This window comes from Camellia sinensis, chromosome 12, assembly GCF_055761805.1.
Source record: "Camellia sinensis isolate YWXY chromosome 12, ASM5576180v1, whole genome shotgun sequence".
NCBI classification, from domain to species: Eukaryota; Viridiplantae; Streptophyta; class Magnoliopsida; order Ericales; family Theaceae; genus Camellia; species Camellia sinensis.
In genome coordinates this window covers 84076034-84088884 of record NC_138972.1, presented here as the reverse complement: position 1 = coordinate 84088884, position 12851 = coordinate 84076034, and the positions used below count along the sequence as shown (strand labels likewise).

General features: G+C 36.7%; 1 protein-coding gene across 1 annotated transcript; it reads left to right on the top strand.

The window, feature by feature from the left end:
* Positions 1-5272: 5272 nt before the first annotated feature.
* LOC114258282 (F-box protein At4g00755) lies at positions 5273-8184 on the top strand. Its single transcript, XM_082897022.1, is given in 6 exon segments — positions 5273-5341; positions 5441-5564; positions 6906-7055; positions 7058-7156; positions 7255-7424; positions 8044-8184. Coding segments are annotated over 6 exon segments (753 nt in total).
* The last annotated feature ends 4667 nt before the right edge of the window (positions 8185-12851 follow it).

Genomic DNA, 12851 nt, shown 5'->3' with positions numbered 1-12851 from the left:
GCCAATTCTATCATTTTTGGCTACTAATTATTATTTAGTCGCTTAAAAATTAAGTTCCGCCTAGAAATAAGAGGTTTTGGCGACTAAACCTGTTTTTAGTCGCCAAAAACGTCCCCTTTTGGCTACTAAACTGAATTTTAGTCGGCAATGGACTGTTTTTAGCTACTAATTTTTTTTTGTAGCCAAAAAGCTTCACTTTCAGCGACTAAACTGTATTTAGTCGCCAAAACCATCACTTTTGGCTACTAAATCATTTTTAGTCGCCAAAAACCGTGACTTTTGGTTACTAAATCATTTTTAGTCGCTAAAACCCCTACATTCGGCGACTAAACTGCCTTTTAGGCACTAATACCCTCATATTTGGCGACTAAACTCTTTTAGTTGGCAAAAGTTATCAATTTTGGCGACTAATTCCATTTTAGTCGCCAATTGTACTACTTTCAGCGACGAAAAATGTAATTTTAGTCACCAAAAATGCTTTTGTTGTAGTGCCTCATGCTTCTTGAGAGATTCACCAGGGTTCATGTCACGACCCAAACCCGGCCCTATGGGTTTAGCACCGTAACCGGCCAGTAATCCGAGATTACCGAAGGCCTGCTTAACAGTAATACAGTAAAACAGAGTACAGGGCCTGGCGGAAGCCAATACAGTAATTAAACAATGTCCAATGAGCTGTGACAGTCTGTATGCCAAAAAGATTTTTCATGCATTCATACATACACAAACAGTACAGTCTATACAGAATTTACAATCACACAGTACAGGGACCTAATCCCTTGATAACAGTACGGTAAACATTCAGTCTATACAGAACAGTTAGACAGTATGAAGACAGGCGGGGGAAAACAAACAAAACACCCCCAAGCCATAGCATGGCAACTCGGAACCTCGCAGTGAGGCACAAAGGCTGGCTTGACAAAACTGGAGTTACCCTGACGCTCCTAGCTCCGATCTGGTGCCTGTACACCTACATATATATATGAGCAGTGAGCTAAAGCCCAGTGAATAACATAAAGCGTAAAGGGGTTTAGAATGAATGTCCTTACAGTAATGAAAACAGTTCAATTCAATCAGTATTTCAGTTGTTCAGTACAGTAAACAGTCATATGTGGTACATCCATTAGCATAACAGTAACAGTAGGTCTTGAAAGACCGAACAGTAATGATGGCCATCAGTCAGTAAACAGTAGTGGTTTCACGAGGGAACCGACAGAGATCTCTGTAACAGTAACCGTAACAGTAAACAGTAGGTACTAAGGATGCCACAGTACAGTTCAGAAATAAAGGACATACATTCATTCAGTAATACCAGTTCAGTAAACAGTTCAGTTCAGTATTCAAAAGATATCAGTTGAACATATCTTTACACAATTGTTACTCACAGAGTTTGGGCTACAGTATGCTAGAGCGTGTCTCCCCAGTCGCCAACCCTACACAGTTAACAGATTGAACACACACTAAGCTACCCAATTGTGAACGGTAATAACTTAATTCCTAATGCCTCGGTGTGTTCTACATCTATATCCTCAACAAGATGCCTTAAACTAGGCCTAAGAATGCCTAGAATGGGATGAGGATGCAAAGATGTACATTAAAAGCATTTTCAGAAAAACAGAGTCCCGCTCGAGCGCAAGTTTCCCCGCTCGAGCGGTCATGCAACAAAGGTACACGCTCGAGTGTAAACTTACCCGCTCGAGCGTACTGTAAAAGTACTGGATGGGTGAAATCTCCGCTCGACGCCCGCTCGAGCGTACTGTAAAAGTACTGGATGGGTGAAATCTCCGCTCGACGCCCGCTCGAGCTTGAGACAAGACTCCGCTCGAGCGCCCAATCCTCCGCTCGAGCGGACTGTAAAACAGTGCAGAGAGATGCTGGATGCTCGGATTCCACGCTCGAGCGGCATTTCCCCCGCTCGAGCGGAAGTGCGAAATCTGGAAAACCCAGATTGCACCTCCAAGCTCAAAACCAAGTTCAAAAGCATCAAAACTCGACCTCTTGGGCTAAATTTCCAGAAAACACATGTAAACTCATAGTTAAACATGATTCAAAACTCAATTTGAGAAATCACAGCCCAAGGGTGTTTTATTCAAACCCAATTTCAAACCAATTTCAAGAACAATATGAACATGCAACATGCATGATCTCAAATCATTTTCAGAGCTTTAATGCTGTTTCAAAAGAGCTCAAACCTTCAAAAACAAGATGAACTCATGGCGTATGACAAAATTATGAACATGCATGCACCATTATACCGTGAATTCAACTCAAAACTCATTAATTCAAACATGCATGCGTGAAATGAGCTTCAATTCACCATTAATGAACCAATTCATGACTTAGCTCTACAACTAGACATGAACCATGCAAGAACCAGTTCAAACACAAGAATGAGAAGATAAAATCCTTACCTAGAGCTTGTATTCAAGGTTTAGGAGTCCAATTAGGCAAATCTCCTATGATCTCTTCAAGCCTTTCAAGCCAATTCTCTAGAACAATTCCACTCTCTCACTTCCTCTCTCTCTAGTTCGGTGGTGTGCTCAAAAAATGGCTGAAGAAATGTTTTGATAAAGCATACACAAGGCTCAAATATGAGTAAACAAAGGCCCCACTAGATGGCAAATGTGTAATTACGTCAAACTCTTTAATTGGCTTATTTTAATCTAATTTAATCATACCTAATCGGTTTTCAGATAATTATACCATAAAATTACATTAATTATGAGGATCATAAAACACTGACCAATTCCGGATTCGGTCGCCGATAAGGCCTTCAATTAGCAGTTTAAACATATAAGCATGAACAGATAATCATACAGTCAAACAGATAGAATGCAATTCAAACAGATGTATTCATTTAATTCAGTTTAAATTTCGGTCAGTTAGTTCAGTATTTTAATCAGTTCAATTATCAGTCAGTTATCAGTCATTATCAGTTCCGTTTAGCAGTAATCGGTGATTATCGGTAATCAATCAGTCATTAATCAGTAAACAGCATGAGGGTTGTTACAGTTCAGATCTAATTCTAAATCCATTGATTCTTGCATCGATTTGTTTGAAATTTCTTGATGGTTTTTTTGGTTTTCTTGATTCTGATTCTAATGATTTTGTAGAGGAAGATGGTTCGGTTGAGTTGCACAAATCGACTGAGGAGTGAAGAAGGATCAAGATCATCGGGATCGAGACAGGGACCGAGATCGAGTCTGATCGAGTCGGAGCAAGAGGAAACCAACCGATGAAATGATAGGCTTTTCTCCATTTCTTCTTTCCTGCTTGCAATCAGTCTCAAGATCTTTTTCCACAACTCAAACTCACAAAAAGCTCTCCTCTCTCGCAGTCCAGCCCCTTCTCCCTCTGCCCAACTCTCTCTCTCAGGTAACCCTTCCCTTACATCTATTTTCTCAACTGCATATAGATACATGCTTATATATATACACACTTACACATACATTTATTTGTATAAGCACCATGTTTTTCTTTTTACAGATTCTCTGTTCGTATTTTGGACTATCTTTCTCTAATTGATAGAACTTTCCCCTAAAGATTGATTGTTTCAATTTCTCAAAATTTAGGATATAATGAAGTTTTAACTGTCAGATAGTTTTTGGTTCGATGGAATGAAATGAAACGAATGATTCCATCAAATTGTTCATTTCCATGTCTGTTAAACACATTGCAAAACGGAATATAACATTGTAAAGGAATGATCATTCCATTCCATCTCATTTTAATCAACCAAACACAGCATTAGAGTTTTGATTTTGCCAAATTATGTTTGATAAGCTTGCTATAGCATTGTGTTTTGGACTCAACAGTCAACAGAGTTTTCACCACTGGCTTTTTTGTTCTTTATTTCCACAATTGGCCCTGTTGTAACATGCTTGGTAGCTCTGTGTTGCTTTTGCATTCTGGTTTCAAATAGATAGTTTTACTTAAAGATCGGTTCTAGTTTATAGTTTGTGTTTTTGTGACTTTTAGTAAGAGTTCTCATTTGTATGTTTTTTGGGAGTTGTATTTTGAAAAGATTCTTTTCTTGTCTGTTGATAGACCAGATAGACCTTTGGTCTAAAGAATATGATAACAGCTATTTCTTGGGTCCCTAAAGGGGTCTCAAGGTCTATCCCAACTGTGGCTGAGCCTCCTTCAAAAGAGGAAATTAAAGAGATTTTGAACAGCAGGACTTTTGAGAGAAAGTAAAACTTTTTACATCCTCACTTCTTTCAATTTAGCTGAATATTATTATGTTGGGTAATTTTGTATACAGTATCATTGATTAAAAAGACATTTTGCAACTAAATCAGTTGACTTTAGATGCCATTTGCCCCCCCAATTCTCCACCCATCTCTCTTGCTTCTTCTTATGATTGTAACTTGGAATGACAGAATCAGCTCTTGTTGTCCTTGTAGATGTTAATTTGTGATTAGCTTCTTGACATTACATGATGTGTTACCAAAAAAATTTAAATTAAAAATGTGAAAAGGAAAGTGATTATACAAAAGTGCACCTCTTATTTGTAACCGTGTTTCCTCACCCCCTCTTGTATTGTAATATGCTGTTCTTTATACAAGGATACTATTTAGTTCCATAGACAAAGTAATTTATTGCGGTAAAAGAATGGGATTTTATGTAATTTTGGTGTAGTATATACCTATGTGTATTTCTGATTCTTTTGCAGTGAAGAGAGTGAAAATGAGGACCATGATGAAGATATGGTTGTTGATGCTGCTAAACAGGGTGATGAAGTTGCCCGTGCATTAGTTGCTGCAGATGCACTTGGCAAAGCCCTCCTTGAGCACCACTTCAGTTCCTTTTCAGGACATGGTAGATTCTTTGCAGGAACTAGACATGGAACACTATGATGAAGAGGATGATGGTAACCCCTCTCCTGTTTTCTTATATTCTAATGGGGAATAGTTTCTTTGATTCTGTATATTTGAAGGCATGGCTTAATCTTGAAGCATTATAATTATTTGGTCAACTGTCCCTTTTTTTTATTTATGTGCAAAAAGTATCAAATGAACTTTTAAGCAAGCATGCATTTGTTTCCTGGTTGTTGCAGGTGTTGAGCTGATTGGCATGGGAATTGGGGATGCTTATTATCCAAGTAATGACATGGACCCATATTTGAAGGATCAGAATGTAAGTTTGTTTGACCAATGTTGTACATTATTGTTTGACTTTTGTTACTTCTTTTGTTTTTGTTGAAGGAAATAGAATTCTCTGTCTTATTATTTCTTTGCCCTTTTAGGATGATGACTCTAAAAAGGTTGAGGACATGACCATAACAGCTGAGGATGCTGTCATAGTGTGTGCTTGTAATGAAGATGTTGTCAGTCATCTTGAGGCATGTAGTACTTAGTTGGAGAATATATAGTTTCATTTCTCCCATCTCTTCTTATATTAGCCAGCCAGTTTATTTGGTGAGCTCAATGTGTACAAATAGGTTTGGATTTATGAGGACCTTGCTGATGGTGATTCAAACATGTACGTTCACCATGATATCATCATTCCAGCTTTTCCCCTCTGCACAGCATGGCTTGATTGCCCGATTAAAGGTGAAGAAAAAGGTATGAACATATTTACACTTCTTTGTTGAAAAAAACTGCTTTTGGCCTTTGTTTTTTGTTTTTGGTTTGTCATTCTTTTTCTCTTCAATGTTTTGGTTGATTTCCAAATTTAATGAGGTCCTGTTAGGTACAATAGAACTATATATGATTAGATTAGATTCTCAGCATTGCTGTGGATTATGTTCATGTTATTTCATGGAATGTGGAGCTTAGTAGGTTTTATCTTTTTTTTGTCGGATTCTAATTTTGAAATTTTATATACTTCGTTGCCTACTATGACATCACCTATAGGTCATGTTTTGCGATCTTGATGGTGTTTGGACAGCTGGATAAGCTATCCAGTTCTACTATTTGGAATTCTATATGGTTCTTGTTTTTTGGGAAACAATTTTGTTACCCACATTCCAAATTGATCTTTCTATTGGGATCTTTGGAACTTGGGTTGGTGGAGTTTTGGAACTTCTTTGTACATGGAGCTAGATATCAGACTTGCTGTCTTGCAATTGCAATGATTAATTTGTTCATTTGAGTAGGTGGTGTTAGTTATGCCGTTTTTTATTTTTTGAATTGTAAATGGAGCTAGATATCAAAAAGTGTTTTTTTTAGTAGTGACCAGTGCTAACAGTTAGATGTGGTGGCTGTTAAATTTTCTTTTTTACTTGGGCATTGCTTTAGTTTCCATTTATGGTAGGAATTTTTTACCTACTCATCACCTCATGGTTTTTAAGCAAACAAGAGTTGATTCTCTGTATGATTGGTTAGTGGTTAGTAGCAAAATGTAAAGCAGTGCTGCATTGATTGACAAACATGAGAATTAACTTTTACAATTCATACATGTACAGGCCTTAAATGCCTACCTCCAGTTTTTGCTTCAGCCTGCTACGGAAATACTATTTGAGTTTGTCAACGAAATGCCCAAGCTTGAGACCCAAATCAAGATAGATCTCGCTTCTATCCTTGGACCACTATTCTTTACATGGGTCATTCTTCAATTACTCCCTGTGAGAATTTTTTCCCCCTTCTTTTTCACCAACAGTGGTGTTTGTTTGAATTAGAGTATTTGGAGCATGCATGTTATGTTTTATAGTTAATGAAATGATTGCATCTGATATCTGTTGGTATATTATTTAAGAAGATGTTATTTGTTTCATTCTTATATATGGTAATAAACTTCAATTATTTTCCCTATATATGCAGGCCATATTGACATCTTTGGTTTATGAGAAGCAACAAAAGCTAAGAATCATGATGAAAATGCATGGGCTTGGCGCCGACCCTTATTGGATGATTACTTATGATTATTTTCTTGTCATATATTTGGCCTACATGTTATGTTTTTAGCTCGTGGTCTTACCTCTTTCGTGAGAAAAGATTGCGTTTCAGAGAATATTTTTGCATCCAACACTGATAATTATCCTGAAGAAAGCATTCAAAATAATCTGAAACCAGGTGATAGGGTTGAATAGAGAGCTTCATACTGGTCAAGTGAAGGTGAAGTGATCCTACAGTTCCCGAGATATTAGACTATAAGTTGATTGCAAAGTTGTGTGTCATCACTGAAATGCATGTACAACCATTCCAAGGTTATTTTCGTAACTCCATTTACACTCGTATTGTACTTGTTGCGTACACCGATTCATTTTATTTTATTTACACACAAAAAAGTACGTTTTCTTATCGGCATATTTTTAGTTAGGATTTCCTATATATTCAGCAAAGGCTGTACGATTTCGAATGGGACGTCCCAGATCCTCAATGGAAATAGAAAGTGACTTCAGAGATGAGTTTGAAGCTGGTCGTAAGTCACCTGACTACGCATTCAAATGGACATACACCTCACCAGAATTTCCAATGGCTCAGGTAAGAGGGAGAGGTGGCGTCATTTTCTTTTCTTTGTAGGAAGGCAATGGTAGGAGGAAGGAATAGTTGTGTGAAAATCTCTCAGGGTCAACAAAATTAATCACTAAAAAAATGGGTCAAAAGAAGGGAAAAAAAATCAAGTGCATTTTTGACTTTCAAATATTTGCTCTTCAATACAACACCTGTATGTAAATACTTGGAATGATATTGGTAAATGAACATAACTCCTCTCTGCTCAACACACCTAGCCGAGGAAAAGGTATGAATTTTTTTAGTCGGTGTGGCAAAAAAGATTTATCGTTATTTGTTTTTTGTCAAGCTAAGTAAAAACTATGAAGCTTTGAATATTTATCAATTTTTTGTGGTATTGTATTCATTGCAGGATATGTTTTAAGTAAGGAAAAATTACAAAACATGTCTACCATTATGCAACTACGTCAAATTAAATGAATATAAAAGATCACATGGAAAGCTTAAGATACAGTAACTCAAGCAAACTTAAATTACATCATCAAGATGCTATATTTGGAACAAGCTGAGGTCCTAATTAGCCCTCTTTTTTGATATTTCAAGCATTTTTGGTGAATTTTTGAATTATCTCAAAATCTAAAATGTTTAGATGATTTCTTCATGGATATTAGGAGAATTTCTTGCAAAATTCAAGCTTCCAGAGCCTGTTCTTTGCATCGGTGGAATCCTGCAAGTAGAGCTTTTAGGCAGAGTACAGAGACAAGAATTGAATGGTTTGTTTTATATATAGTTAGTTCCTTGCAGTTCTATCTACTATTTATTGTTACTCAGCGTGATTTCTTTTAATGGATTGAATTGTGATGCATTAGCATGCTAGATAAATTTTAGTGTTTGAATGTGTCCATACGATTAGAGCTACATCTAAAGAAGAAAGTCCAGGAACCTATAAAATTTATGATCTGAATGAACAGATCTGTGAGGGTACACCTTTAGGCTTGCCTAAAGAAGAATTTTTAGGTTAGGCCGAAGTATGATGTATAGAAATTGTATACCCTTCACATGAAACCCTTGTGTCACAGACCCATGCACCTCACAAGACGGTCATCCCAACACGTGGCTGCATGACCAAGATCATTTCCACACAGTTGATAAGGTTGTGATGCACTTCAACCTGCTTTGATATTACTACAAGTCCAGACCTCTCAAAAGGGTCTACCCCCGAAAGACTACCCAACCTAGGGATCTTATATGCAAGTGGCAACCCTTTCGAGAGACATGGGTCCATGACACTTGGCTACTAAAAGATGCCAGTTGTTTGACAGGCATTATGATGGTCTGCATTTCTTTCTTTTTGTGGCTTTTTGATTTCTTTTACTTTGCAAGAGTTACAGGGGAAAATTTAGTATGAGGCTGTGTATTTTGAACAATTTGACAACTTAATTGTTAAATCTACTGGTTGAATATATTTTTTGCAGTTATAAATGTAGAGTCTTCTCTATAAATATATTTTTTGCAATTATATTCATAAGCGAGTTGATGTTCTCAAAGAGCTTTAGGTTTGCTTTCAATATATATGATCTTATTGATAGGACTGAAAATTGATGTTGTATAGCTTGGTTTCTATTCACCAACATGTTTTAGTGATGTTGAATTGTTGATTACATGGATATTTATGGAAATGTCCTTAATTCTCTTGAACATATGATTTATTGGGTGTGTTGATGTGTAATGCTTTGCTCTATTATTGCAGAGCCAAGATGATGAGCTGGGGTGAAGTTTTTCGATAGAGCAGCCCTTGAAGCTAACTTGAAGCTAAATACCAGAGCGCACTCTATATTATTTTATTTTTTTCCGTTAAAATGAGAAAATATTAGCATATTTTATTTTTATGTATTGAGTTAACATATTGTGTTAAAAGGGCTTTTTTTTTTGTAGTGGAAAATTGAAAAATGAGTACTCCATATTAGTAATTTTTTTTATTTTTTATTTATTTTTTTATATATTTTGAAAATGGTGATGGATGGGTGGTTTGCTTTGAACAGCAGTAAAAAAAATCATTAATTATGATTTTTTTTTTAAAAGCAAAGAAAAAGAGGCGCTTTCATAAAAACGTCGCAAAATGTCGTCATTGCTTACGTCAGAGTTAACTCTGACGGAAATAGTCAAACAGTTGTTAAAAATTAGTGACGTTTTAAAAAATGTCGTCTAAACTCTATAGTGGCGTTTTGAAAGCGCCACATAGATATGACGGCGGCCGTATTAGCGACGAATTTTTTAAACGTCGTCTTATCTTTTTGCGGCGTTTTCCTGGCCTTTTGCGACGTTTTTAACACGCCGCTAATTTGCGATTTTCCTATAGTGTATGGCTAGTTTAGAACTAATAGAGTTTGTTTGACTACTAAAGATTCAAAATTTTTGCGAATGTGACACGATTCACAAAACGTATCACTCAATACTCCACATACTATTACGTTGAGACCAATAATAATACATCTCGTGTTGGTTTTTTAAAACCATGATCATTACATAGAGATGGATTTAGAATTATTATTATGAGAGTGCAAAAGTATGTTTAGGGGTACAAACCCTTATAGTTTTAGATTTTCTAGTATAATTTGTAACACTTTCCAAAATTTTAGAGGTGTGATTGTCCCCTAGATCCATCATTGTCACTACATGTGTGTTGGTTTATTTGTGTTTTGTAGGATTTGATCACCACAACTATATACATCCTATTGTGTTGAGAAGAGAAATTCATTGCAATTAGAAGAAAGTAGTTTTGGTTCATTCAATTTAATGGATTAGATGACCCTTTTTTCCCAAGATGTTAACAAGAAATAGTCTATGCAAACCGATCACAAAATCAGATACAATCCCCTCACATTTGATGGGTCCCATCTTTTGTGTATGTCACATCCATGTTAGAAAATTGTGTCGAGTTCTATGATTAGTTTTTGTGTAAATAAAAGAAAGCAAGTCATGATGCAAGGAATACATTAAGCATTTTCTTATTTCTTTTTTTTTTATCAACAAAGAAAAAGAACTTTATTAATGAAACAGAAAACTATTACATCAATAAAATAAAAAGGAGGATGAGTGCAAAAAGTATCATAGCAAACCTAATCAATCCCAACTAGGTTGACACTAATAAGACCGCCCAATCATATGGTAGCACACCATTATGAGTTAGTGAGAAACCAACCACAAACACCAAAAACAACCTCACCCAATAAAAAGCTATCCAAACCTGATACAGACCAAACAACCCAAAACTACCAAACAGCAATAAAATAATGAAATAAACAGACCAAAACTAGTTGACAGATCAAAGTAGATCAAAACAACATTCCATACATATAGCAGCAGAGTCCACCAAAGAGTAAGTACTCCTTTTATCAGTAGCCCATCTTCACCAATAAACAGACCAAAACTACCACACAGCTCACCAACAATCCAAATATAGCAGCAGCAGCAGCAGCCACCACAGGGTAATTAATCCTTTTATCAGTAGTCCATCTTCACCAATACCAACCCAAACTAGAGAGTTAGCCAATATCAAGTCAGATTTTTGCTTCTACACCTAATAGCTACTGGTTGGTAGAATTGCTACATCTTGTCTGTTCACAACCTCAATGCGCTTGTTGGCTATTGCACTAGCATACATTGATGATCCTTCACATGTCATAAACACCAAAACAAATACACAAAGCAAGAAACCAAGACAACAACAAAGATAACAGCTGCAATCCATATAGCCCACACAGATCAACAGCAGTTAACTGAAGTGAACACCCAATAGCAACATCAAACTAGCATAAGCTCTAATGCGTGTTTCTCAGGACCCTTGTAACCTATTGGAGCTTCTATGAAGATACAAACAGTGAGATGACCACTTGTTAGCCTTAAGAAGGATATGGGCATTAACATCTGACCCTCACCACCATACTTAGCAGTGAAGTAGAATGTAGGGATGAGCAAGAAACGAGACAGTGTTGCAATCATTAGTCCCATTTGAGATTTTATCTTGACACTTTTCCATAAAGGAATGTAACTTGACATCAGATTCCATACATTGTACATTGTTATCAACACTAATTCCGAAACCAAAATACATCAAGATATAGTTACTACTCCAACAAATGTTCCAAAGAAAAGCCCTTGCAACCTTAGTACAGACCCCAGCATCATACCAGCAAAGGTAAACAAAGAAGAACACATAGTGACAAAGCAACAAACAGAGCTTCACAGGAGCTAGAGCAGAATAGCAGATTTGCAGTAGCTAATTAGACCAGAAAGCCAGCAGCACAGCAAACTAGAGCACATTGACACCAACAAAGCCAGAACATAGCAAACTAGCAACAAAATCAAAATAGCCAAATCAGAAGCAAAGCAAAGCAAAGCAAAGCAAAGCAAACCAAAACAGAAAAGCTAAACCAGACAGAGAAACACCACAGCCAGCCAAGTGAAGAAGCAACAGAGGTAACAACCAATCAATCTTCAATAATCACCAACCACCTCCAATCCTTATAGGCTTTGTCTCACCCATTTTATATTTGAAACAATCTCATGAATGGAGTAGAAGCAACCCATATCATAGGACTTCAACCACATGGCCACTCTAATTTTTATTAACTCACACAAATCTACAACAGTAGGTTGAGTATTGTTAAATATGCAATCATTTTTGTATGTCCACAAGGACCAAACACAAGAAATGAAAACCACTCTCCAAACTAGCTTTTCCTTTTTCCTGAACTTCCACCCAACCACCATTGCATCAACTCTTCAAAAGATCCTGGTGTCACTCATTGAATTCCCCACCAGTCCATAATATTAGACCAAACATGCCACACAAAAGAACAAGACAGAAGAAGGTGATTAGAATATTCCACCTTAGCTTTGCACAACACATAGGGCAAAATCCCAGAACCTGACAACACTTCAATACTACAAAGGGAGGCAGATGTTTTGAGCCTACCTTTCCATGCAAACCAAGTAATAAATTTAGCCTTAAGAGGGGCAAAGTTATACCATACCAGATCTGGTGAGCTGAGAACATGACCAACACTTTGCTTATACTAGTTATACACACATCCAACTGTAAAAAGCCCTGACTACTCAACCTTTCACCATATTGAGTCCTTTTGATCCAGATGAATGCAAGGCCTTGCTCCCAACAGATTTTGCAACCTTAACACCTCATCTTCTTCCCAACCAAATGGAGACCTTCTAAAATTAAAACACCATCTATTTGTACTATTTCCACAAGAAATCTGCATTTTAAGGGTGATCTCTTTATCTAGATTCAGCTGGTATAACCTAGGAAATTGGGATTTAAGACTTGATGATCCTATCCAAACATCATCCCAAAACTTCACCATATTCTCATCACCAATCCTAATCTCCACATTTTCCATAAAGAAGTTATAAAACCTAGGATTTGAATATGGTATAGCA